At 44.6% G+C, this 26268-nt stretch overlaps 1 protein-coding gene across 7 annotated transcripts in view; it reads left to right on the forward strand.

Annotated features, from left to right (window-relative positions):
* The window catches only part of MAMLD1 (mastermind like domain containing 1), a 168090-nt gene extending 145007 nt beyond the window's left edge, over nucleotides 1-23083 (forward strand). For 6 of the 7 annotated variants that reach the window (XM_066249792.1, XM_066249793.1, XM_066249795.1 and 3 more), the window contains 3 exons: nucleotides 12088-12331; nucleotides 21480-21564; nucleotides 21974-23083. In XM_066249792.1, coding sequence (XP_066105889.1) covers nucleotides 12088-12331; nucleotides 21480-21520 — 285 coding nt within the window. In that variant the 3' untranslated portion in view covers nucleotides 21521-21564; nucleotides 21974-23083. The remainder of the gene's footprint in view (nucleotides 1-12087; nucleotides 12332-21479; nucleotides 21565-21973) is intronic. The other variant, XM_066249796.1, reaches the window with a different exon arrangement.
* The last annotated feature ends 3185 nt before the right edge of the window (nucleotides 23084-26268 follow it).

Below are 26268 nucleotides of genomic sequence, written 5' to 3' on the forward strand. Positions count from 1 at the left end.
TGCCCTGACTGGGGATTGAACCTGGGACGTTTACATGCCAGGCTGATGCTCTATCCACTGAGAAAACTGGCCAGGGTTGCATTGTCCTTTCTTTTCTTCTTTTCCAAGTGAGAGGAAGGGAGATAGAGAGACAGACTTGCACATGCCCTGACCGGGATCCACCTGGCAATCAACATGTGGGGCCAATGTGTTGTAACCAATTGAGCCATGGCTGTGGGAGGAAGAGAGAGAGAGGGGAGCAGGAGGGGTGGAGAAACAGGTGGTCACTTCTCCTGTGTGCCCTGACTAGAACCAAACAGGGGACATCCACATGCCAGGCTGACGCTCTACCACTGAGCCAACCTGCCAAGGCTACATTGTCCTTTTTTAAAAAAAAAACAAAACAGTTCATGACTGAGTTAAGAAAGGAAAATAACAAAATAATCTAGCTCAAGAAATCTACAGAATCTAAAATAAAGCTCAGACAGAAATTAACTCTCTGAGCTGTAAACCAAGTGTTTAAGGGAAGAGACAGGAGAGTGCTCATTGTGGTCATTCACTGGGTCACTGTGGGGAATGACGGTGATGAAGGAGGAAGGTTTTTTTGTTTTGTTTTGTTTTGTTTTTGTATTTTTGGCAGAAAGAAGAGCTAAATAGCCCATTACTCCTTTGTGTCTGTTTGGGTCTGCCAAAAAGTATGAGGTCAAATATGTAAGAAATGTGTTGGGGAATAAATTGTAAAGGTTAAAGCAGAAGAAGCAAGAAAATTTTGGGAGAGCCTCAAATCACAATGCAGGTGGTCTGGCCCATGAGAGACACAAGAAGACTGGGTAGTAAGAATTTCAAACCACAGTGCAGTTCCATGAAAGGTTCAGCTGGGCCACTGAAGAATCTTTGAGCCAAAGTTACCTTTGCACTTCACAGGAGTGGGCCTTCATTAGTACACCTGCCATGTTCAGTCATTGGTTGGAAGTGGGGCCCCAAATGCATTAATAGATTTAAGAAGACAGTTTCTGGAAAACTATCAGTCAGTTATGTTTCTCATGGCAGGAGATCTGAGAAGCCATTAGAATGAGTAGCTCATCCTTCCTTCTGTAGTTATGGCTAAAAAGACCATTTCCTGAGTCCCTGGTGGATAGGAGGTAGCTACAGGAACAGAGGCAGTGGACAAAACTGATTTATTACTTTGAATAAGGCCAAAGCTAGTTTCATCGGTTTATACTTAGACTGTGTTTCTTCATTGCTTGTTCACTCAATGTTTGATTTCTTTTTCCTCCCCTCCTTTCCCTGTTTGTTCAATTCTCCCTCTGACCCCAGGTCTAAGAAAATATAACCGTACACTTTTTAAAGAAGTGTAAAATGATCTAGGGCCATACCACCGTGAATGCACCTAATCTCATCTGATCTTGAAAGCTAAGCAGGGTTGGGCCTGGTTAGTACTTGGATGGGAAAAGAAGTATAAAATTAATTAACTGGCAGAAGACATGTAAAATTAATTAACTGGCAGACTAAATATCTAAAGATTACCAGGCTTTGAAAAGACTAAAGTTATTTGAGCAATAGGCCAAGTGACTATTCAGTTTCTTATTTACACTAGAAAGTATCTAAGTTTTGTCTGTCTGGTGTCTAAGAATCACTATTTTTTAGTTGTCTTAGTACCATAAAATCAGAGAACATGAATACTGAAAGAGACTTTAGAGATAGTATGATTTAATTATTTCATATTACAGTTGGGGGCATTGGGGCCTTAAACAGAGAGGGTAGACTAATACCACTTAGGAATAGAGATGCAGAGATTCTCATCAAGACCCTAGCAAACCAAATTTAGTGACATTAGAAAGGATTATACACCATGACCAAGTAGTATTTCTTCCAGGAATATAAAGCTGATTCCGTATATGACAATTGATAAATGTAATAAACTATATATATTTCTGACAAAGACAGAGAGAGAGAGAGGGACAGATAGAGACAGACAAGAAGGGACAGAGATGAGAAGCATCAATTCTTCCTTGCAGCATCTTATTTGTTCATTGATTGTTTCCTCATATGTGTCTTGACCGAGGGGCTACAGCAAAGTGAGTGACCCCTCGCTCAAGCCAGCGACCTTGGGCTCAATCCAGTGACCTTAGGCTTTAAGCTAGCGAACTTTGGGCTCAAACCAGCGACCATGGGGTCATGTCTGTGATCCCATGCTCAAGCCAGTAACTGCATGCTCATGCCAGTGACACTGTGCTCAGGCCAGATGAGCCCACACTCAAGCTGGCGACCTCCAGATTTCAAACCTGGGTCCCCCGCATCCCAATCTGACACTCTATCCACTGCACCACCACCTGGTCAGGCTATAATAAACTATATTAACAAAACAACCAAAAACAATCCCACATGATCTTTATTTCTTAAGCTCATGAAGCTAATGGCAAAACCCAGACTAAACTCAGGTTCCCTGACTTCTGGGCCAGAGTCCATAATAGTAGTAAGGGTGGGGATGGAGGGTGGGAATAGCCCTTGCATGTGCATGCACTGCACTATATGTTGAGGACTTTATCCTTATTCTTTCATCCTGTCTTCACAACAGCCCTTGGCAGTGGGCACTGTAGTTATCCCTGCTTTCTGCATAAGGAAAATGAGGCTTAGAGAAGTAGCTCAACTTAACTGAAACCATTCAGCTGCCAAGCACATGGACAAGTTAAGCCTAGACCCCAGGTGTCTGCCTCCCCCTCTGGCATTTTCCCTTTTGTTTCATTCACTTCTTTCTTCATTGATTGATGCCACTGGATTGACCTGGTTCCATAGTTCTCAAATCATCTACTTCCCAGTCAAGTAGATGGGCCTTTTGCTGTAAGCTGGTGGGAATATGCTCCAAATTCTCTGGTAGAAGAACTCCCTGTCTTATGCCAGTGTGTCACAGCTCTCAACCTACCTAGGTGTAATCTGGGCTGCTGACATTTATGTATACTAATGACCAGAACATCTGTACAAGAACTGGAAGGCCCTAAAGAAGCAAGCAGCTCTGGGGAAGCCAGAAGCCAGATGGCTAGGGTATCAGTGGGGGAAGTGGATTGAAAAGAGGAATGAGATTATTCTTTGCTCCTGGAGTAGCTGGGGACAAGTTTGGGCTGGCCTCTGGCAAAGCTTGCCCTGTAAGAACTCTTGCTTTCTGATGATGCAAGAAAAAGAAGACAGGCATTTCAGAAAGTCAAGGAAAGATAAAGAGATACAACTAGTCCAGGACTCAGTCAATACTTTTTTAGCCTTATACCTGGGCATCTCAGATGGAGCTGTGCTGTGGTCCAGTTAGTGCTTCATAAAGACCTTTTTTGAACCCTGAGAAGTCCTGCCACTCAATATTATGGAGGTTGCATTTGAAATGACCAGCTGCCTGAAATTGCAATGCTAGCACTGTTGAGGCACTGGAGAGACAGCATGCCTCACGCTCCTCATAAGGGATTCCAAAGTATTTGGATTGGCGCCAAGAATAAGGAGGCCTGACACTTGGCTACTGTTCTTCCATCTGGTTCATTATCAAGGGGTCCCTCACTTTACTCATTCTATAACCTTATTATGATGGACCTCCAAAGACCTCTTTTACCTCATCAAAAATATATTCTAGAAACACCTACCCCAGAGCCAGGCACCAAGGCTGTAGGTTATTTCTAGGGGCAATGGTAATGGTGGAGTGGCTGTCAACAGTGCGCAGAGCTGAGCTTTTCCAGTACTGACCTGTGTGTGTGTTCAATCAGAAGAATGAGAAGTATGGAATAGTTTTTTTTTTTACTTACTCTTATTGAGAATCACAGAGAGTTTGAAAGAAGTCAGCTTTGAATAAGACATTTTCTTCTCTCCTCTTCTTTCTCACAGCATGGGCTTTCCATATAGATATGATTTAACCAGGTTGCACATTGAAGCTGTGTACTCTAACTTCCAACTCCCTTTCCTCTGCTCTTGGTATTTAAACCAGGGAAAGTGGTTTCCTTTGGAATAAAGAAGTGGCAAGAAGGCACCCTGGGCTGGGAATCAGGAGTGCTGAGTTCTTGTTTATTTCTTAATTGGGGCAAGACTTTTCCCTACCACAGCCTCAGAGTCCCCACCAACCAAGCAGAGAGTTGATGGTAACTAGTGGTTCTTAAAAGATGGTATTGCAGGGCTCCAATCCCAGAGACTGAGTCCCTGCAAGATAATTGCAATAGATGCTTTCTGTAGGACTCCCTGACTCTTGGACACTCTGTCTTTAACTTGCTTGATGACCTTTCTTTCCCCCAATTTTTTGTTGTCATAAAGTATACATAACATAAAATTTACCATTTTTGGCCCTGGCTGGTTGGCTCAGTGGTAGAGCATCAGCCTGGCATGCAGAGGTCCTGGGTCCGATTCCCGGCCAGGGCACACAGGAGAAGCACCCATCTGCTTCTCCACCCCTCCCCCCTCCTTCCTCTCTGTCTCTCTCTTCCCCTCCCACAGCGAGGCTCCATTGGAGCAAAGATGGCCCGGGCGCTGGGGATGGCTCTTTGGCCTCTGCCCCAGGCGCTAGAGTGGCTCTGGTCGCAACAGAGCGACGCCCCGGAGGGGCAGAGCATCGCCCCCTGGTGGGCAGAGCGTCGCCCCCTGGTGGGCGTGCCGGGTGGATCCCAGTCGGGTGCATGCGGGAGTCTGTCTGACTGTCTCTCCCCATTTCCAGCTTCAGAAAAATACAGAAAAAAAATTACCATTTTTACGCGTACAGTTCAGTGATACTAAGTACAGTCACATTGTTGTGCAACCATCACTATCATCCATCTCCATAACTCTTTTCATCTTGTAAAACTAAAACTCTTTTTCCACTAAACAATATCTCCCCATGACCACTATACTTACCTAGCAGTGAAGAGATATGATTAGGAAAGTGGTTTTCCTAGGGCAAAGCTTGTCTATTGCTTGGCAATCTTGAGAAAACCTTGACTTCTCCTTCATCTACAGAGAATGATGACTTGAATAGGGCATCTCTTATTTCTTCCCAAATTACAAAAATGCTAGGACAGCAGGGAGAGATATAGCCCCAGGGAGACAGAATGGGTCAGAAGAAGACAGAAGATGAGGTCTTCAACAAAAAGAAAGTAGAGAATGATGCCCCCTCCCATATTAATTAAGAAGGAAAGAGATCAGATAGGTAGCTGTGTGAGAGAGAAGTAGCAGGAAAGCATGGGTTCATTTGCAGTTAGAATATCAAAATAGCTGCTTGTGCATCTATGTAGACAAAATCTGGGGGAAGAAGGCAGGTCCGAAATCCTAAACCCTGGAATACCTGATGAGACTCAGAGAGCCAACACCAAGCCAAACCTAAATCCCATGAAGAGTGGATAGGTCCTTCTACTCTTGACCCCACCTTAATTCCTTGTGACTGGAGCATCTCCAGAAGGAACTTGGAATGGCAGGAAAGAAAAAAAGACCGAAATTCCAAAGCAATTATTTTAACCTCTAAATGATGATGATTTTACATGAACTTGAGTTATTTTTTGACATAGCACAATATTTTCTACTTATATGATTTCTGGTTTTCTTCTAATCTTGTTTTATAAATTCATACAATATGCCCTGGCTGGCTGGCTCAGTGGATAAAAATAATGAAAACACACACACACACACACACACACACACACACACACACGAACAAGAAATAAAGAGGAAAAACCAAAAAAATAATTAAAAAACACCCACAAAAAATAAGAATAAAAATATAAAAATTAAAAAATGAAATGCAAAAGAAAAAAATATTTCAGTTTTGAGAGGTTATTTTCTTCTAGTGGATGGTACTATATTATATGTTTTGGCCCTGTGAAATTCTGGGCTGACCTTTGCTGAGATGCCACTGGTGCGATGATATAGGCAGGGCTGCAGTCGCGATGATGGGGACGTGTTGTGAGGGTTTGGGGGCTTTACCAATTGCAATCTCCGGATGCTCCCCCCCACCACCCTGCCTCATCTCAACAGACCAGGGGACCAGACACAGAGCACCTCTGTTTTTGGGGGAAGAGAGTTGCTCTGAAAAGTTAGCTGTGGGATCTGTCTCTACCACTCTCCATACCACGAGGTGAGGAAAGTGGGATCTGGGAGACTGGGGACTGTGCTTTGGTTTTCTCTGTCTCTGTGCCCAATGTGTGCTGTCAGAAGACTGCAGGATTACTGGCCATGACCCCTTATTCTACCACCGCTTTGGTTTAGTATCTCCCACCTGCCCCTCAATCTCATCACTCCTCTAGAAAGGAGACCCAGACAGTCCAGGCCTCTCTCCTCTCAGGAACCTGCCACAAGTGTGTCTTATCTTTTGCCCCCCTTCTCAACCCTTCCCACCTTTAGTCCATTTGGTGTGTGGATCTTTCAGGTAAACCTACGAGCCCAGCTGGGGTTCCTTTGCTGCATTATAGCTGTTCAATTTGTTGAAATTTCAAGGGGTGACTGCATGGATATCTCTCATGCTGCCATAACTCTGATGTCATCATGTTGCTTAACCTCTTTGTGATTCAGTTTCCTCATCATTACTATTGGATCATAATAGTACCCTCATAGGATTGTTATGAAAGGACTCTAAGAAAAGGCTGGCCCCAGTGTCTTGTGTTGAATAGCTCTTAATAAATTTTTCTAATTTTTATTAGTCTATTTTGCCAAAAGATAAATGAGGTGATAGTATTGATGAACTGTGTTGGCCAGGCCATGCTTTGAGAAACATGTCCAATTCCAGCCTAACCCATATAAAATCCATAGGAAAGTGCCTGGAGAATTGTAAAAGTGTTCAATATATGGCAGAGGTGTATTGTTAATTGAGACTTCCTCTAAGTAGTCTTCTGAGAGAGCATACAACATGCAAGCACTTTCACATGTGTTAATTCAGTTAATGTTTAGAACCACTCTGAGTAAGGTACAACCATTACCTCCTTTTTACACATGAGGAAATTAAGGCACAGAAAATTTAAGTAACCTTCCCACAATTACAAAGCTAAGAAATGTCAAGTTCATGATTCAAGCCCAGATCTTCTTTCTCCAGAGCCTTTCATTATGCCAGAGGTCAATACTATAACCAGCAGTCACATTTATTTAATTTTTAGAATCTAACAGCATTTCTCTCAATTACAGTGGATATTTAATATTAATATATATTAGTTTCAGATGTACGGCATAGTGTTTAAACATATATATATATACTTCACAAAATGATCCCCCTCCTCAAGTCTAGTACCCACTTGGCATACATAGTTATTGGAATATTATTGACTATATACATTCCATTGCTGTGCTTCACATCTCCTTTACTATTTTGTAGCTATGAATTATATGTCTTACTCTCTTCACTTTTTTTCCTAGCCCCTCACCCCTCCTCTGATCACATGTAGCAATTTGCATTTAAATTCATTTAAAGTAAATTAAAGTAAGAATTCATCTCTCCATTTGCACTAGCCACATTTCAAGTGCTCAACTGTCTTGTATGGCCAGTGACTACCGTATTGGACAATGCAGGTATAGAACATTCTGCTCTGTCTAGGAGGAAGATTTAGCATCATCTGAGAAAGTTCTGTTGAATGGTATTATTTATAGTATTTCTGGGATTCTGTTTCTTACAAAATCTCAGACTTGAGTTGTGTAGCTTTTTTGTATTATTACCAATAGTCATATGGTTGTGATATATTGAAATCCCATTTGTACTTGGTGATGTACAGTAACAACAAGGAAGAGGTTAAAATGCCTGACTCACATTAAATTTTTTTGCTTTTCCAATGCATTACTTTAAATTTACAAAATTGTCTCCTGTTACCTCTGGTGGGTAGGGACATTTACCAGTTTGCCCAAAGATGCATCTTCTTCCACAGCTCTGCCTTGACCTCTTTTGAGCTAACTGGATAATCTTGAGTACCCTAGTATGTTCATCTCACTAGTAACTTGAACAGCTGGAACTAGATTCTGAAGACAGCCCAGCCCTGAAGGACCTTAGGTTCTAGAGTCTCTGACACATGCACTAAGTCTCCAGTTCCCTCTCTTGGGCTCTTTTATATCACCTCTGTTATATGGTTAGTAAAGATCAGAAAAAGGAAAGAGAGGAGTTCAGGATTCATTGTCTGAACTACTCAACATTTAAGTCTGGAAATTTACAAGCTTCCAGAAACCAGTGGAATCATAGCATACAACTATAGCCTTGCCAATGCATGTATACCTTCTTCTGAATCTCCATGGTGAAGAAGATTAAACCAATATCTAATATAGTCAATAATTTTTAAAATCTGAGCAGTTTTTATCCACTTCTTGCAAAGCAGCTTAGTATCTGTTGGGGATAGTCATAATCTTAGCTTCTTGTACCAGATCCCATTTGAGCTATCAGGATGCCATTACTTTAAATTTACAAAATTATCTCCTGTTACCTCTGATGAGTAGCCAACAAGGTGGAGCTACTCTTATGTAAATGAAGAAGACACCCACTGTTCCTCTCCATGTGCTGAGAAGAAGCCTTTGCACTTCCAAACCCAGGAGTTGCTTGGGTTTTAGTCATTCTGTAAATCAGATCCAGGTATGTACCCTACCTTGCCACTGTGTGTTCTGGGTAAGCCTATCTCCAGTTCTTGTCTTGTAACTTAGAGACAGTCTCAAATGCATATGTGTACAGAGTTCAGTGCCCAACACATAGTGAGTGCTGAAAAATGTGTTAGCTAATGTTATTTTCATGGTCTGATTATGATCCTTCTATGTTCTATACCTGGGTTTTATTAACACAACATCATTGAAAAGGGATAACTAGATGTGCTTAAATGAGGGTCAAGGCTCAGTTTATCATTAATGTACAATCCAAAAGGGGGCCAGCACAGTATTCACTAGATTATCATCTCCCAAGTCCCTGGGACAACATGCCAAGCTTATAACAGGGTAAGGTTTAATTTTCCAAGTACAAGGGTCTGTAAAAGTAGGTTTACAGTTGTAATAAAACTAACATACAATAATAAATAATACAATAATTAATAAATAGTAATACAATACTGTATTTAATGTACTCATAATTGTAAACCTGTTTTTGCCCACCACCATACGCTGAGCTCCTCATTTGTGCCAGGCACTGTCTGGGCACCAGAAAAATATCCAGATGATTAAGTCTTGTCCAAGGAAGGATGTTCAGTTAGCCAAAGGTGTTCAGCCACAGAAGCCAGGACCAAAGGAGAGCAGAATTCCCAGGCTGGAGGAGCTGGATCTTGAAGGACATGCAGGATTTTCATAGTGGAAGCTTGGTGAAAGGGCACTCCAGGCTGGGTGAACCAAGGAGCACAAGCAAGGTGGGCTAAACACACATGGCAGCCTGTCTAGAAAGCTCCAAGAAGAATGGTATAACTGAACGGTAGAGCAAATGACACTATGGAACATGAAACTTGGTTATCAAGAGGGCAGGAAGTCTAGGGACAGAGCTTAGCAGGATATGCTTGTGTCTCTAGACAGGTGGGAGCCATTGGAGAACTTTACAGAGGGAGGGACCATGGAACAATTTAGGTCCAGCAAGTTGTTTAGTAATAATGGAAAATCAAGGTTCCAGGCTGCTGAGCGGATGTGACACTACCCATCCCATGGTCTAAATTCTATGAAATTTGGAATCACATGAATCCAGTAAGTCCACGAGTTATTAATTATGGCCACCTATTACTGATGGACTTGCTTTTCTGAGGTTTTCAAGAAGACAGATATGTGTATCTTATGTTTGGAAACGTTTAAGAGTAGAAATGTCCTTAAAAATCTTTTCTTTGGAACTTGGTCCTCACACTTAAAGAGTATGTGATAAGCAAAGTTTTTTTTCTAAATTAAATCAAGTGGAAAAGATGCATGAGTATCAGCTATTAAGCTCCTAGTCATTGTCAATTTTTTAACTGGAATCGGACTGGTCTGTGAACTACCTCCTCCCATTCAACTCCACCTAAGTGAGTCGCTCCAGGCCCACTCCCAGTTGCTGTTGAGTGGAACTGCCCACATTGTGGGGACCTCTTTTGCCACTGGTAATTTCTGTGTGCCATCAGCAGGTGTTTCTGCCTGTTGAACTACTGAGGCATTGCACGCATATGTTAATGCTGATGGGGGAATCTTGTTTCTTGATCCATCACTAATATCCTACTGGTCACATGAAGCTATCAGGGATTCCTGAGAAAAAGCTTAAAAATAAGCCCCATTCATTGCTTTTGGAATGGGTTGTCATGGAATGAGCAAGTAATCAAAAACTTAGTAATATTTGCATTTATAAATGGTTTGTAAAACTTCAGTGTGGTTCTAAAATCACGTTTAAGATGATCAAGGAGCTAGGTATATGGGCATAAAGAGCTGTCAATTGTAAAATGCTACATTTCTGCTCATGTCCTAGATGACCTAGATCCAAAGAAAAATTGGGGTTTCATGCAGTGATGCTGGAAAAGGTCAGGAAGTTCAACTCTACTGAACCACTCCAAGAGGAGGGGCACTGAGCCTTCCACAGTTGGTGTATCATCAAATGGCAAATAAGTTTTCATGCCCAAGTGCATTTTTACTTGCTAAGAGTATTTCCTGTTGTTGTTGTTTTGTTTGGAAAGAGGGTATAATTTCTAAAACTTTCCAGGTGTTAGATTGTCTTCCTAGTCCCATCTTTAATTATAATTTGTTCTTTAAAAATTATTTGGAGCCCCCTTGTAAAATACTGCCTATACTTTTTGCAATGGCATATTTTAACAGTTTACATTTCAAAACTTGTTCTCATATGGCAAGTTAATGTCTAAACATACACACACATATACCCACACACAAACACCATGGCAAACTTCGTGGGAGCTTGGGAACCAGGTAAACCTCGCTTTGCATCCTGCTCTGCTACTAACTAGCTGTGTGACTTTGGGCAACTCAGTTAACCTCTCTGGGCCTCATTCATCTCATCTGTAAAATAAAGATGGCAATAGCTCCTGCCTCATAAACGGATTGAGTGAATCTGAGTATTGAAAGAACTTGGGTTTGTGCATGATGCATAGCAAATGCTCAGTAAATTTAGTGGTGGCAATTTTTATTGTTGATCGAATAATGCATCCAACTGTCTACTGGGCTATCATCTTCTGCAAAGACTAGCCCACAGTAGATGCTTGGTGTTTATTGCTATGGATCAAATTGACTCTAATTGTTTATCTTAGATCTTGGGGATAAATACTACCTTTTCTACCGGGATAATTGGTAGGAGACTCAGATGATCACTTTCAGCTTGGATATTAAAAACATAAGTATGAAGAGGCTGTCTCATGTTGAAAGAACTTCCTATCAATGTAGGCTTCCCCCGGGTCCATCACTGCTGCCAAGAGCTTGGTGTACTCATCAGGATTTCAGGGCAATGGCTCATTTGAGTCTTGAAGCTTACTCTGGCATGGACATAAAGTATGGGATTTTTAATTGCCTTTAGCTGAAACAGTTAGGTCATATGTTCAATTCTGATAAAATTCTTGTCTTATTATGGAAGGGGGTGGTACCACTCACACACAAGTCCCAAAACTGGGTCCCTGGCAAGGTGAAGTGCAGTGAGGGCTGCAGTGAAGACTGTTGTGAGATTTCCATTTAAATGTTTGGTTTTGCACTCACCTTTTGGTTTTGCAGATTCCTCAGCATGTCTACACATGCCTACAAATCAGTTTAGAACTCTGTGCTCTGTTGTGTGTGTGAGGGGGTGGCAGATGGTAGGGAGGGATCAGGATTGGTCAAGGTCATTGACAATGAACCAACTTTCTGACTTAACTTTACTCGTATTTCCAACATGACAGTAGGCCAGTCAAGGCAGAGGATCCTTAACTGAGATTTGCAGATGGGTATTAAGTGATTCAGAAAACCCCTGAAATTATGTATAAAATGTTGGTGGGCTGGCAAAGGTGAGACACCACTGTAAGTGATTTTTCTGTGGCAGGAGATCATAGCTTTTAACTGATTGTCAAAGGAGTCTGTGACCCAAGACAATTAAAACCGTAAAGCTGTATAGTTTTGTTGCCCCAGACCAGTTGGTGTGTATAATCACAATACCCAAATGACCTAGCTAGAAGGTCAGGGAAGTGACAAGATCAGTCAGAACCATGTTGTGGCCAAGCAGCTGATGGATTGTTTACTCGGTTGTTATAGAGTCATGTAGAAAAAGCCTGCTATCTTGGGGAAGCCAGGCGCCCCCAGGTCAGCCTCGGGCAGCAGCTCCCATCCTGCCAGGACCTGGGAAGTGAGCCTTTCCTTCCCAGCAGCTCCTTTTCTCATGAGCTGGCCCAAGTCACCTCCTGGAACAGCACCTCAGAGGCAGCGCCCTGGGGCAGCTGGGATCCGAAGGCCTGGAGGCAGGTGCCTGCTCCTCTACTGCCTAACTACAACACTGTAGGTAAGTCATTTCCCCGAGCCTCGCTTTCCTTATCTGTCAACTGTGGCACAATTCCTTGCTCAGATTGCCTGCCTGCCTCACAGGGTTTTGGGGAGAAACACGGAGGTGACAGCCCCTAAAGCTCTGTGCACCTAAGAGGGATTTCTATTGTTTTCTTTACTGTGTCCTTGCCAATCTTTGACAGAGAGAACACCTAAGCAAGCCAAGTACTCTAGGTGCCTTAGTCTCACCTCTAGGTAAATGAGTGAGGATTGCTGAAAGTGCAGTTACTCCTCCCAGTTGTCTGCTATTCAGCAGCCCAGTTTCTTCCCTGCCTGTCTGTCCTGCAGCCAGACTATGAGTCCAAGGGGTCAGGGGCTGTACTTCTGCATCTTGAATCCCCCGTGTCTGCCTGCTCCATATGTCCTGAGTGCTCAGGAACTTCCTCTCCCAACAGCGAACCATTGTGGACTGTGCACCCCAAGGTGTTCCTTGAGTCTACCCAAAAGTTGCGTACCTTAAAAGTGGGAAGTTGTATTTCCCCACTGGAGTACTGGCAGTGTTGGAAGGGCGGGCAGAAAGAATCCAAGCCAAACCTATACAACATGGCTGAGTTTAGGTCATCATGCAGAGTCTAGAAGGAATAGCTTGACTTGCCCTAAAGAGTCACATTAGTGATCATGAGAACAAGATGGAGGACATCAGCCAGAATGAACCTTTGCAGAGTTTTTCATTTGGATTGTGGAGTTGTTATTCTGGCATGTGAAATATTGGTGTACACAGGACATCTGCCTTATCTGCAGTAACGACTGAAGGAATGAACATTGCTAAGTGATAGTGGTCAGAAGATGGTCATCATGCTGAAAGGACCTCTGGGATTCTGGCCTTAAATGGAAGTTATGCTTTGTTATGTACAGCCTTGTTCTCTTTATCTGCCAGGATGAAACAAGCAGTGCTTTCTGTTCAAGAGGTATTGATTTTTTTCCCTCTTTCCCCTTTTTTCTGTGTACTCTCAGAGTTAAAGTGCTCTTCAGCTGAAACCTGAGAAATCCTGTCCAGCACAAAGCTGTCAGGGGAACAAAATTGGTAAAAACAAATGGTGACACCATCCACTCAGGATGTCACTGTCCTTCTCTGTTCTCTGAAGTAAAAAACAAGAGGATCCTTGCCTTGTGAATTCCTATTCTAACCCATCTTATGTCTACCCAAGCCAATGCCTTCTACCAAGCAGTGAATCACGGGGCAGATGCTAGGTCCCTTAATCTTCCCTATGAAGGTTTGGAAGTTAGGTCCATTTGGGGGTGCTCTGAGAGACAGGACCCTACCAGCTCAGCCTGTGACTCGGGAAGGCCAGACTCAGTGCGAGACAGAGGAGACAGGAACCATAAAGAAAAAAGGCACGCTGCAAAGACATTTACTTCCTCTGCCCTGGGATATTCCCAGCATTTAGACCAAGCCCTTAAGAGACCAGGCAGTTCTAAAACCACCCAGGAGATTCGAGAGGAGTCAAAATAGAGCCTTTGCTTTTGGAGGTCAAGTGGAAAGACAGAATGGAAAATAAAAAAGCTGGCCTAGAGCGCTCTGCTATTTGCTTTTGATGCCATTGATTTTATGAAGTCCCTTTGACAGCTTCAGACTGTTTCAGACCCAGGGAAGCACCATCACCATGGAGAAGGTCCTTGACTCCTGAGCAAGGGACCCAAAGGGGCAAAGAAAGACCCCAGCAGGCTACCACTGCCCCTAGTCTCACCTAACTTAGAGAAACTTATGGCAAGTTCTGACTTATCTTCAGGACCCCAAGCCCTTATCTAAGGTTTCTGCTGTACTCCCCAAAGTCCTGCCCACTCCTGATCCCTTCACACATATTTTCTTTAGAAGACGTGTAGCCATCTGAAATGGCCTTTGATTGACTTACTTGTGTCTTGTCAGTCAGTCTTTTATTGTAACTCCATAAAAGTAGAGAAGCACAATGCTGTCCCCATGCCTGGGAAATAGCCTGCACCAAAAGAAACCCACAAGAAATATTTATCAGCTGACTGACAGAAGGATACACTGGGCTGCTAAGAAATCATCTCTTCCCATTCAATATTTGGGCAGTGTAAAGCCAGTACCCATGGCCACCATCACAGCTGCCTGGCCTATGCAGGTTCACATTAGATTCAAACAGACAGTAATGAAACAATGGAGCCAATAACTGGTGGGTATAAAGCCAGTAGCTGGCCACCATCACAGCCGCCAGGTCCATGCAGGTTTGCGTTAGATTTAGACTGACGGTAATGAAACAATGGAGCCAAAAACTGGTGGGCCATTACCTTTAATCCTAGCTTGCACCTGGCAGGCAAGTAAAAACACACACTGGGCTCCAAAACCTACTCATTCAGTGCTCACAAAGCTACTGACTTATCCGAGTTTCCTAGAATCAAAGGTTTGTACCTCACCAGCCTTATTCATCTCTGTTTCTCACCTCCTTCTCCCTGCACAAACTCTGCACAAACTGGCTTCTCCTTCAGCACTCCACCATCTGGCTGCTTCTCCTCTCCTCCACATGGCCTTACTGCTCTCCTCTCTAATTATAAACTCAGGAACCGAGAGAGCAAGCTCCCAATCTGCCCCACTTTATAGTGTAGAAATCAAAACCTTTAATCCAATATAAAAACAAAGAAGTCTCTGATACAAAGTCACTCATCTGAGGCATAATGGGATTCCTCATGAGAGTGCACTACCCCACATTATGCAATCAGTCAAGGGTGTGGGGAAAAGCTTAGTCTTAAAAACTAAGCCTTAGGCTATAATGACCCTGCCTGCTCACAACCTGTTCCCCACACCCAATGCAAACTATAAGCGAGCAAACATATATGTCATATTTACAAACTTATTTGACCAACATTCCACCCCTTTTGCTCGCTTCACAATCTGAAACACAGGTATTTCTGCACAAGGAAATTAAGGACATTACACAAATTACAACAACATGACAAATCATACAATTTCAACAATTACAAAGATACACTTCACCAGTCTCTGAGCACTTTGCCAAAAGGGCAAAATGTCCTCGGCCTTCTTTCTAGCCATGGGAAAAGCTTCCCGGGGCAGAAGAGTGCTTCCAGCAAAGCCGCCCCCACCCCTATCATGGTATTTCACATTGTCCAAAATCCGTAAGTCCATCCAGCAAAGGAGCCAGTGCCCACTCCGATTGTAGTACAGGAATCAGTCCACACACATGGGGCCTCAGCAACCTCCCTCATCCCTGCCATCCTGACAGGTCTTACACTGTCCCAAAGAGGAGCACGTGGCAATGGCAATCAGCATTTCCATCTCTGCTCCAGAGAGCATGATGACATCCACCGCTGTGTCCCAAAATTGCAGACCTACCAGGGGCATAGGCACTCCTTGCTATTGGCTCTCACCTTCTGGAGACTGCGGATCGCAACTCCAGCCTGATTCTCCTCATCCTCCAAAGAGGAACTGAAAACACCAGCAGCCGCCACCGGACTTGAGCCCCGGGCTGCTGCCGCTGTCTGCTCCATGGGCCTTGCAGCCCCAGCTTCCTGCCGCTGCTGGCTCTCCACAACATCCAGGGCAATCTCCAACTCACGAACCTGTGATTCCTTCTCCAACAGCTGCTCCATTTTCAAGTGAATCTCACAAACCTGGTTGGCCTCCTTCATCAGCGCTTCCTCCAGCTCCAGGGTCGGCATCTGTTTCTCCCACATTTGCTCCAGCTCCTTCCACTGCTCGGTTTGCGGGTCCCAGGCAGCCTCTTCCACAGAGCTCTTGGTTTCCTCACGCATGACTGAAAAGTCAGCCAGCCTACGGTCCCCAGAAGGACAGCCATGGGGAACCATAGCAGCCAGTTCTCTACTCCACCACTTAAAGTGGTGGTGGCTCCATACTCATCTGTATCAAATCTTGCCACAGACTACACCAAATGTAAAGCCAGTAGCCACAGCCACTATCACAGCAACCTGGCCCATGCAGGTTCACATTAGACTCGGACAGACAGTAATGAAACAACGGAGCCAAAAACTGGTGGGCCATTACCTTTAATCTGTCTCTAAAAAAAAAAAAAAAGAAGAAAGAAAAACAAAACAATAAACTAAGCCTTAGGTTATAATGACCCGGCCTGCTTACAGCTTGTCCCCCACACCCAATACAAACTATAAGCGAGCAAACATATATATCATATTTACAAACTTATTTGACCAACAGTGAGCCATTAGCTTTAATCCTAGCTTGCACCCGGCGGGCAAGTAAAAACCCACACTGTGCTCCAAAACCCACTCATTCAGTGCTCACAAAGCTACTGACTTATCCAAGTTTCCTAGAATAAAAGTTTCTAACCTCACCAGACTCATTCATCTCTGTTCCCCATCTCCTTCTCTCTGCACAAACTCTGCACTAACTGGCTTCTCCTTCAGCACTCCACCATTTTGGCTGATTCTCCTGGCCTCCTTCACATGGCCTTTCTCTGCTCTCCTTTTTCTGCTCTCTCCTCTAATGCTAATCTCAGGAACCAAGAGAGACCTAGCTCCCGGTCTGCCCCACTTTATAGTGTAGAAACCAAAACCTTTAATCCAATATACAAACAAGGAAGTCTCTGATACAAAGTCACTTATCTGAGGCATAATGTGATTCCTCATGAGAATGCACCACCCTACATCAAAGTGTCTTAAAACGAAGCCTTAGGCTATAAGGATCGTGTCTGCTTACAGCCTGTCCCCCTACATCCAATGCAAACTATAAGCAAGCAAACATATACATCATATTTAAAAATTATTTGACCAACAGGCAGGTTAGTTCTGTCAGACCAGATTCAATGAGGCCCACATCTTGCAGGCTGTATTTGGTCAGGGAAAGTCATTGATCAAAAACAACACAAAAGGGCAAGTGTTTGGCCTCAGGTTCACAAGGAGATGTGGCCTAATGGCGTAACCATCATTCCCAATGGTTTGGCCTCTGGAGGCTGTCTGGAGAAACTGAGGCACGGGCTCTGAGAATCAGGAGAGACTAAGAAATGATCCTCACCTGCCATCCACTGTAGGAAAGCCTCTAGTTTCTGGAGAACACCTGGAGAGCATTTTCACCTAAGAGCATCCACACCCCCTCAAACAGGGCTTCTGATGGAAGTGTCTACGTTGCCTTCATACATGGGCCATAGTAAGTCTGAAGTGACCCTATCCGTATGGATGTGGCAGCCCCCAGAATTCAGGTCTTGATTTCATAATCTCCATGTAGAGTACTGTCTTTTTTTCATTTTAAAGGAAAAATCAGGAGAGTGAGTGAGGTGTTTCCAAATCTGATTTTCAAAAACTAAAAAAGGGATTTTTTCTAGAGGAGTAATAAACAAACTCAGATGCTAGAGGTAATTAACATTTGTACCTCTAATACAGAGCTAGTTAAGTGCCTTTTGCCGCAGGGCAGGGTGACTGCATATGAGAGTGCTCATGGGCTGCATTGGCTGGGTAAACAGATTGCGTTACCTAGTGATAAGAGAAAAATATCTTCTCTTCCTCCTTCTTATCCCCCTCCTCTTCTCTCTCTTCTCCTCTTCCTCCTCCTCCTCCTACTTAAGAATATCTTCCTCTCTCCCTCTCTCTTCCTTTGTCCTTCCTCTTCCTTTTCCGTTTCCCTTTCTCTATCCCTCTCCCTTCCCTCTCTCCTGCCCTTCCAACCCCCATTTTTCTTTCTCTCCTTCCCTAAAATTAATGTATTGTACACAATAAGGCTTTGGATCCATTTCCTGGCATTTCCCAATCAGAATGCTCTCCTCTTGGGGATCACGGGGCCAGGGACTTCAGTTTAAATTCTGTTGAAATCCAGGAACTTTTTGTGGACATCTGTGTGTGAGTCCTGCTGTTCCTCCATCCCCCTTTGCTTGATTAATTGGTAGAATCAGTCCTGAGACCATTCTTCCCCTGCAGTGGTGAGAGGAATCATCCAGGGGATTCCATGAGACTTTCAGGAGCCATTCACCTCTGATGGCTGAAAAGCAAAGTTGACACAGTACCTGTCCTGGTCTGTGTTGGGCTCAACTATTCCAAGAGAGAGCAGTAGGATTTGGGCCAGCATTTTGCATTTCGCTCCTAACACAGCACACAGATGAAACACTAGCCCTGCCAAAGTGCCTGGTCCCCCACGTATGGACCAGGGTTTTGCAACTTCCTGTGCATCAGCAAGAAGCTTTCAGAAAATCAACTCTTTGTCTTCCCAAGTCACCATTCTGGCTGAGATCAACCCCTCGGCCCAGTAGGACTGGGAGGGGCTGTGATAGAAGAGCCAGGACCCTAGTTCTCTGAGAGACTTCCTGCTGGCACCAGCCCAGGCTCATCCATAGTGACCAGCATGGGAGAAGCACACCTAGACTTGAAAAGAACCCACCAAAACTGCCCTGGCAGTGTCACCTGGCACAGTAAGGGCAAGTACCATGATAATCACAGCCCTGGAGAAATGAGTTATTTGATGACCTCCGTAAGGATGCTTATGAAAATCCACAGGTTGACTGGAACATGTTTCACAAGTGTCTGTCACTAAGCAGCAGTTTTCAGCCACCACTTCCTCCTGGTCACTGGGAACATTTGTCACTTCCTGTTTTCTCCATTTTCCAAAGGTTTTGATTTTCAGTGCCAAAAGGTAACAACTGTTTTCTTGGGGCTTATCTTTGGAGCACATTGATTCTGAACAAAAGATGGGAGCCTCCATCTGCAAAACAAAGGAAGCTGCCTCCTAGGGAGACCTGGAGAGAATGCTCTGGCTACAAGGCCAGGAACAACAGGCCCAGAGCACAGGGCTAGGACTCTCCTGGACTACCTCAGCGGTATGAAGAGACCCCACTTGACAACAGTGCCCCAGGACACTCCAAGATGCTAAAGGGCCTAGGCCTGAAGGCTGGATGTCAGGTGTCCCCTTTTTCTTGGGAGTTTGTATAACCATGCCAACTAACCAGGTTTTCTTTTCAACTCTGGGTGCTGTGACTTTTGTGCTTCCTTGAATGAACACTAGCCAACACACCCCTTCTTCCTATAACCCTGGACTGTTTAAGAAGCACTGTCTTTTATCTGGCAGACACTACCCAGTTCCTCTGCCCTCCCGACTTTTAGTCTCCCTTGCCCTTCAGGTGTCTCTTTCTGCTTCTTTGGGGGGGTGCTCTTTTGCCCTTCCCTTGCTTCTTTTGTTGCACCCTATAGCCTCCACCTGCCCTCTGCCCCTGTACAACTGTGTTGTTTGATAAAACTAATGGGGCAGCCTGTGGGCAAAGAGTTAGGGTTAGTGTAGACCTAGCTGGCCACAAGAGCCAGTCCCCAGAAATAGCAGGCTAACAGGCAGAAACAGTGCATCTGTATTCAAGGGTCATGGCACTTCCTAGCCAGATCACTTTGGGCAAGTCATGTAACCTTTCTGTCTGAGCCTCAGATGTAATTTAAGTAAGCTGGGGTCCATAGATCCTTTGCCTAGATCTCCTAAAACTAGTGTAGAGGTAGAAGGTAAAAACAAATGAAAGGGCTACTTCATAAATGCCTACCCATCCTGAACATATTAGACAGGTCCTAGTGCTGCTCTCCTTCCTGATGACCAGGGCCTTGGTATGTCATGTGGCCCTTGTGCTCCTCAGTGTCCAATTCAGTATCGCTTGGATTATAGCATGCTTACTTCAAAGGATTGTTGCAACACAGTGTGAAATAATGGGTATAACATGCTCAGTACGGTGAGCATGCATGGGATAAGTTCTGTCACCCCCATGTTTTAGCAGGAAGAGAGGCAGCTCCATGTACCAGCTGAGAAACAACACCTCTACCACCCCAGAGGGCAGGGGCAAGAGCTCGGATAGAAAGCAAGCCAAAGCCAGGATTGTGAAATCGCTTCTAGTGTACTCTGCCAGGTGCCTTGTATTTGTTCCCTCTGCCTTGGCAAGAACTGAGGCCAGGAACTGCCACCAGGCCTGGGATCTGGGCACTCTCGCAAGTGCAGCCCTCCACCAGCCCCCATCATACACCCCCACGTCAGCCCTTTAAGGTCAATAAAAGCAAGACATTCCATGTTGTAGAGTCAAGTCTTATGGGATCAAGTGGGACGCAACTCAGAAAGTAGACTTGCTGGTTCACTTCCTGGTGGAGTAGTCTTAGTTGTCGGCACACTTGTGAGCAGGTTTCTTGAGACAAGGAGAGAGATAGCAGTGAGAAAACTCTGGACTGGGAGTCAGACCTGGATCTCAGTTACAACCTGAATGACTGAAGGTCTCTGCAAGGAGTGAGTCATGCCTTCTATGTGCCCCCATCTGGTCCTCCCTAGGCTGCCCCCCTTACACTGCTCCCACACTCAGTGCTGGGACTGCAGACTTGAAGCATGGCTCCTCTCCTGCCTACCCAGCTTGGAAATGGAGACAGGAAGCTCATCCCAACTTCCCATGCTGCAGCCAGTCAAGAAAACAAAGGGAAATTGACAGTGAGTGACTACTCCAGGTGGCATCCATATAATTATATAATCATCCTGCTATTCATGCCAGGATCACTGAGAACAATCCTTGGCCCTTTTTCCATGACAACTTTGCAGAAGCTCTACCCACCACCACATAGCCCAAAGTTGGCTCTGCCCCAGCCCTGGCATTCTTGGTTTTCTCAGCCATTCCTTGTCTGTGTGGTTTGGAGTTCAAGCCCTAACCCAATCACATGGGCTGGCCTGAATTCAGCCAGTTTGTCTGGATCTCCCTGATACTGCCATGCCCAGACTCTGTCAGCACTATAGACATAGTCTGGTCCATTCAGAAAACTGTAGGACTGTCACCTCCTTCCTTCTACATACTCTGCTTCTTTTATTGCAACCTAATGTTACATTTGCTCTTTTAGTGACTACATCTCACTGTTGACCCATCCTGAACAGAAGGACATCCAAAATGCCTAATTCCTTTTCTATGTGTTCTTGCTGTTAAGCTCTGTGTCTCCCACACCATCCTATGCTGTTGCAGTTGGATTTTTAATCCAAATTGCAGAATCCTACTTTTGTTTATACCAGTGGAATTTTGCTTGGGAGGGTGGGGCATGCATGCAAGTGTGTGTTTGTTGCTCACTCATGCTATCTGCTACACAAAAGCAGTACTGGGTCCCCACACAACAATCTCAAGGCAAATATTTCTTGATAGCTATATTCTAACACATCTTTTTCATCTTCCATTTAGCAAGAGAAACAGAGATCAGGTCTCATGGCCATGACCCCTGATCAGCAGAATGCATATATCGCCCTACAGATGGATCAATTTCAAGGTAAGCAGTTAAGATCAGTGTTCCCAAAGGGACAGACCAGGGGGGGGTGTACATGAGGGTGGGTGAGAATTCACCCCAAAATAAGCAGTTACTGTGGGTGTTTCTGAAAACATTGAGACAAAGAAGGGAGGTCTGCAAGTCAGTTCAGTAGCACCCTGGTTGGATTTCTCACACTGGAAACTTAAGTAAGATCCCATTTGAAGACCAGCTGACATTACTGTGTAATTCAAGAGACTGGTTATGCTAAGTCAAGTGCCTTAAAGCAGTTACTCTCAATGGGAGAAAAGCACTGCCTAGAGTTTTATCGGAATCCACTGAAAGCTGACACAACCCCAGGGTTTTGAGTCTGCCTTTCTTGCATCCACCCCAGTGACTTTCTATTCTAACAATATCCTGGGCCATCTCTCAGGTGTGGGAAATGGAAAAAGCGTCCAAGCTCTGCCTCAAAGAATCTGTGGTGGGCCTGACCTGTGGTGGCGCAGTGGATAAAGCATTGACCTGGAATGCTGAGATCTCTGGTTCAAAACCTTGGACCTGCCTGATCAAGACACAAATGGGAGTTGATGCTTTCTGTTCTTCCCCCCCTTCTCTCTCTCCTTGCTCCTCTCTTGTTAAAATGATGAATAAATAAAATTTTAAAAAAAGAGTCTGTGGTGGGGGGGCTCCCAGAGCCTCCACAGGGTGAAGGTATCCCCACCCTACTATTAGAGATATGAATGTAATCAACATTTATTGGTCGGAGATACAGCTGTTTGCAGAAAATTAGGCATGGTCCCTACTTTTCAGAGCTTCCAGACTAGCCAGGAAGACATGTGGTAAACAATCATTACCCCCAGTGATGGTTTTGTGTACGACTAAGGATACTCTTACCTGGGGCTCAGTAAAAGTTGCTTGCCCTCCAACAGGTGGTCAACATTTTCATTTTAGCCAGTTCACTATAACACTCCTCCATTCATGTGCAAAACCCCCTGTTCCTTTGAGCCTAACACTAGGTGAATATGCCAGATTCCCAGGTCAGGCACACTTCAACTATAAGGACAGGGCAGACAAGTTCTTGGAAAGCCATTCCATCTGTCAAGGTTGGCAGTGTCAGGCCTGCGTACAGAGTACTGAGTAGAAAAGTGAACCCAGTCCCTAGCTTCATGGACCTTACTTACAATATACTTGAAAAGACAGAAAGATAATCTGGCATTTTTATCCAACATTATCTGTACTTAGTGTAGAATGAAAAGGGATGTGTGAGCACAGACCCAGGAATCTAGGAGGGCTCCCAAGAATTGGCAGTCAAAGGTGAGGGTGGAGGAATAAGGGGAATTGAGAAGAGTTGGGTAACAAGGGATGCTCAGTAGGAGCCAAGAATAGGTGAGAGGTCAGCGCTGGTCTGGTAGCTCCCCTCCAGCAGCTGTAGCCTAAATTGAAGATGACTTTGGAACTGACTCCCAGCCCCCTTTTCTCTTTGTGTAGCCGTCCAAGAACAAGTCACCTCCAAGTGTAGCCGGACCAAGGCAAACCCCCCATCCAGCCAGTGCATGATGCCACCTAGAGCTGGGCTCTTTCAGAACTATCTGAGTCCAGAAATAATCCCACCCAGTAGACACCAAAGTCACAATGACACAATCTCACTTACTCCAGGCAAAAAGCAAGGAATTTTCAACTCCAGTCCCCTATTTCCCATACCCTCACACTCAAGCCAGAACCCCCTAGACAGCCTTGGCTTAGTCTGCCATCATACACAGAGAGCCCAAGCCTCCTACTCAAGAGTGATTCTGCCCAGGTTCTGTCCCAGCTCCCTGGGCAGCCAGTGTTTGAGTCCCCACCAGCTCAGAGAGCCTTGTGTGCCAAGAATGTCCACCATGTTCAATAATGCTATATGGGAGATGGCAACAACTGCAACCCCAGCGGTCTTGAAAGAACCACCCCCAAGCCAAGTAGAGAAGAGCACCAGCAGCAGTTTGATAACAACCTGATCCTGGCCAAGGCACCTGTGAGAGTCTGCCTGGTAGCCTCAGGCTGTCCATCAGAGCAGGCACTCCTGCCTCCCAGACAGGGAACACAGAAGGCAGGTCTGGCCAGAAGGTGCATGCTACCTTAGCCACCCCCAGCTTCAGCCTCAGGCAGAGACCATTGCAAGGCCCTGTACCTGTGCTAAATGCCATCAAGTCCCTCCAGCAGGACATAGCTAACTTTGGTCCCATGAGTCCCATAAAGGGCATTGAGCCACCACCAAGCTATGTGGCTGCTGCTGCCACTGCCGCCTCCGCCATCACTGCCAGCCAGTCCTTGGGTCCATTCAACAAAATGGATCCCCCTCTTGAGCTGCCACCCTATGACTTTTTGCCCCAGCCCCCACTAAACAATCTGATTTCTCCACCTGACTGCAATGAGGTGGCTTTCATTGAAGCTCTTTTGAAAGGCCCCAGCACGAGCCCAGATGAAGACTGGGTGTGCAACCTGAGGCTGATCAGTGACATTCTGGAAGAGCAGCATGCTGCTGCCCAAAATGCCGCAGTCCAGAGTGCTAGCCAAGTCACCCAGAATAGCCAAAATAGCACCCACAATGTTGACATCACTTTAGGGAGCGGAGTGAATCCATAGCAAATTCACAACTGGCCCCAGTGAGCCACATAAGTGTTTCCTCATTATAATCTTGAGTGACATTAGCACATGCCCATCCCTCTCCCTGCCCATAACAAAATGGAAAGCTGGTAATTTTTCAAAATATTTGTACATATAGAAAAATTTGTGAATGGTTTTCCTAAATATTAATGACAGAAGTATTTATACTTTGTTTTGTGACTTTGTGACTTTGTAAATAAAGTGAAGGCTTTTGTTTCGGTACAGTTGTGTTTGTTATGCATTGTTTGTGTTTATTATACATTGTTGCAAATATGCAGGCTATTGTTCTCTCCAGTAATATCTTATAAGCCAGGTGGCTGAGCTACTTACAGTTCTAATGCAACAGATGTGAAAGTGACCCAACAAGTGTTACACAAGCTGACAAATGCCACATAGAAAACCACTTTGCTGTTTATTTCCATTTTCACTGAAAATTTGATCTCCTTGTGTAGTTTTTAATCTCTTTTACAAACTTTTTAGTCTCCGCTAGCTCTTTCTTGATGAGCACATTATAGCAGAAGCTGCTTTTATTGTAAGTGTCCTACAGTGAAAATTTGCAAGGAGGCTGAGAGAGTTCTGTAGATTTGAGAGAGTATGTGAGCTGAACACTGAGCTGTCACTGAGGATCTAGAATGTTCTCCATTTATCATTCGGACAAGAGAACCCCAGCTCTGTACCTCTCCAGAGGTACCTGGAGAGATTTAAAGCCTTTCAGTACTTTTTCACCTGGTTGAAAAACTTTCAGTACTTGTTTTATGGAAGGCTTTGTGGTTTGGAAGGGGAGGTCTTTAAGCATTAATACTTGAGTTTTGGTTTGTTTTTGATGGTTTCTATCTGCAATTACTGTCATGTATATTTCAGTGTCTTAAAGAAAATCCACTATCTTGTAAACTTTTCTCAGTGTCCAGACTCTGTGTAATCATACTTTAATTACCATCTTGTATTCACCTCTAATTTGATATCTGGCATCTGTTTCAAGCCAGATGTTTTTTATTTTATTCTGCAATAAAAAGCCAGGAGAAAAATGCCTCTGTTTTCATTTTTTAAGGGAGCATTCAGTACCTGCAAACCCATGTCAGTTAAGCCAGCCAGTGCCTTTAGTTCTTTCAGAGGCTACTGATGCCCTGTGCATTGGAAAGCTGCTGCATGGAGGGGCACAGGGTGAGAAGTTTGTGTAGGTGAGCTGTGATTGTTCCACATCACAACATAGAAGCTTGTTATTTTGGGTCCCAGTCCCTCATTTTATAAAATAGGAAACAGAGGGGACAGAAGGCTACTAAGGTAATTCTGTGATGAGGTGGCAGGGGGAGGCTTTCACTGAGAATCTAAACTCTGTACTACCTTCCTTTTTTGGCTGAGAAGGTGACAGACCTAAATAAAATCTTAACTCCTTCCACGTAAGGCAGTGGTCGCCAACCTTTTCTGGGTCACGGACCAATTTAATGTCAGATAATATTTTCATGGACTGGCCTTTAGGGTGGGACGGATAAATGTATCACATGACCGAGACAAGAATCAAGAGTGAGTCTTAGACAGATGTAACAGAGGGAATCTGGTCATTTTTTAAAAATAAAACATCGTTCAGACTTAAATATAAATAAAACGGAAAGAATGTAAGTTATTTATTCTTTCTCTGCAGACCGGTACCAAATGGCCCACGGACCGGCACCAGTCCGTGGCCTGGGGGTTGGGGACCACTGATGTAAGGGACACCAATATAAAGTGGCTAGAGATGGGGGGTGGTACCTTGAAGCAAGTGGCATATTGGCTGCACAGGCCATGTTGGCATGTTCCTTCACAAAGAACCTACAAGGCACTGGTGAAACCACTGGGCAGCTGAACCCCTGTGGTTGGAGGAGGGGAGGACATCCCACTTCCCCTTCTCCAAAGCCCTGATCATCCTGATTGTGGGATTGCGGAGAGCTCAGTGGGCCAGGGTGTAGGGGCCACAGGGGTGCACGGATAGGTCAAAGTCTGCATCGCTTAGCTTTATGTCCAAGACCACAGTGGAAGAAGTGTCTTCGCTCCAGTTTGCCTGACTGCCCAAATCCTACTGAACTCCAACCGAGTCCCCATTAGACCCACCCC

This window comes from Saccopteryx bilineata, chromosome X (assembly GCF_036850765.1).
Source record: "Saccopteryx bilineata isolate mSacBil1 chromosome X, mSacBil1_pri_phased_curated, whole genome shotgun sequence".
Classification (NCBI taxonomy): domain Eukaryota; kingdom Metazoa; phylum Chordata; class Mammalia; order Chiroptera; family Emballonuridae; genus Saccopteryx; species Saccopteryx bilineata.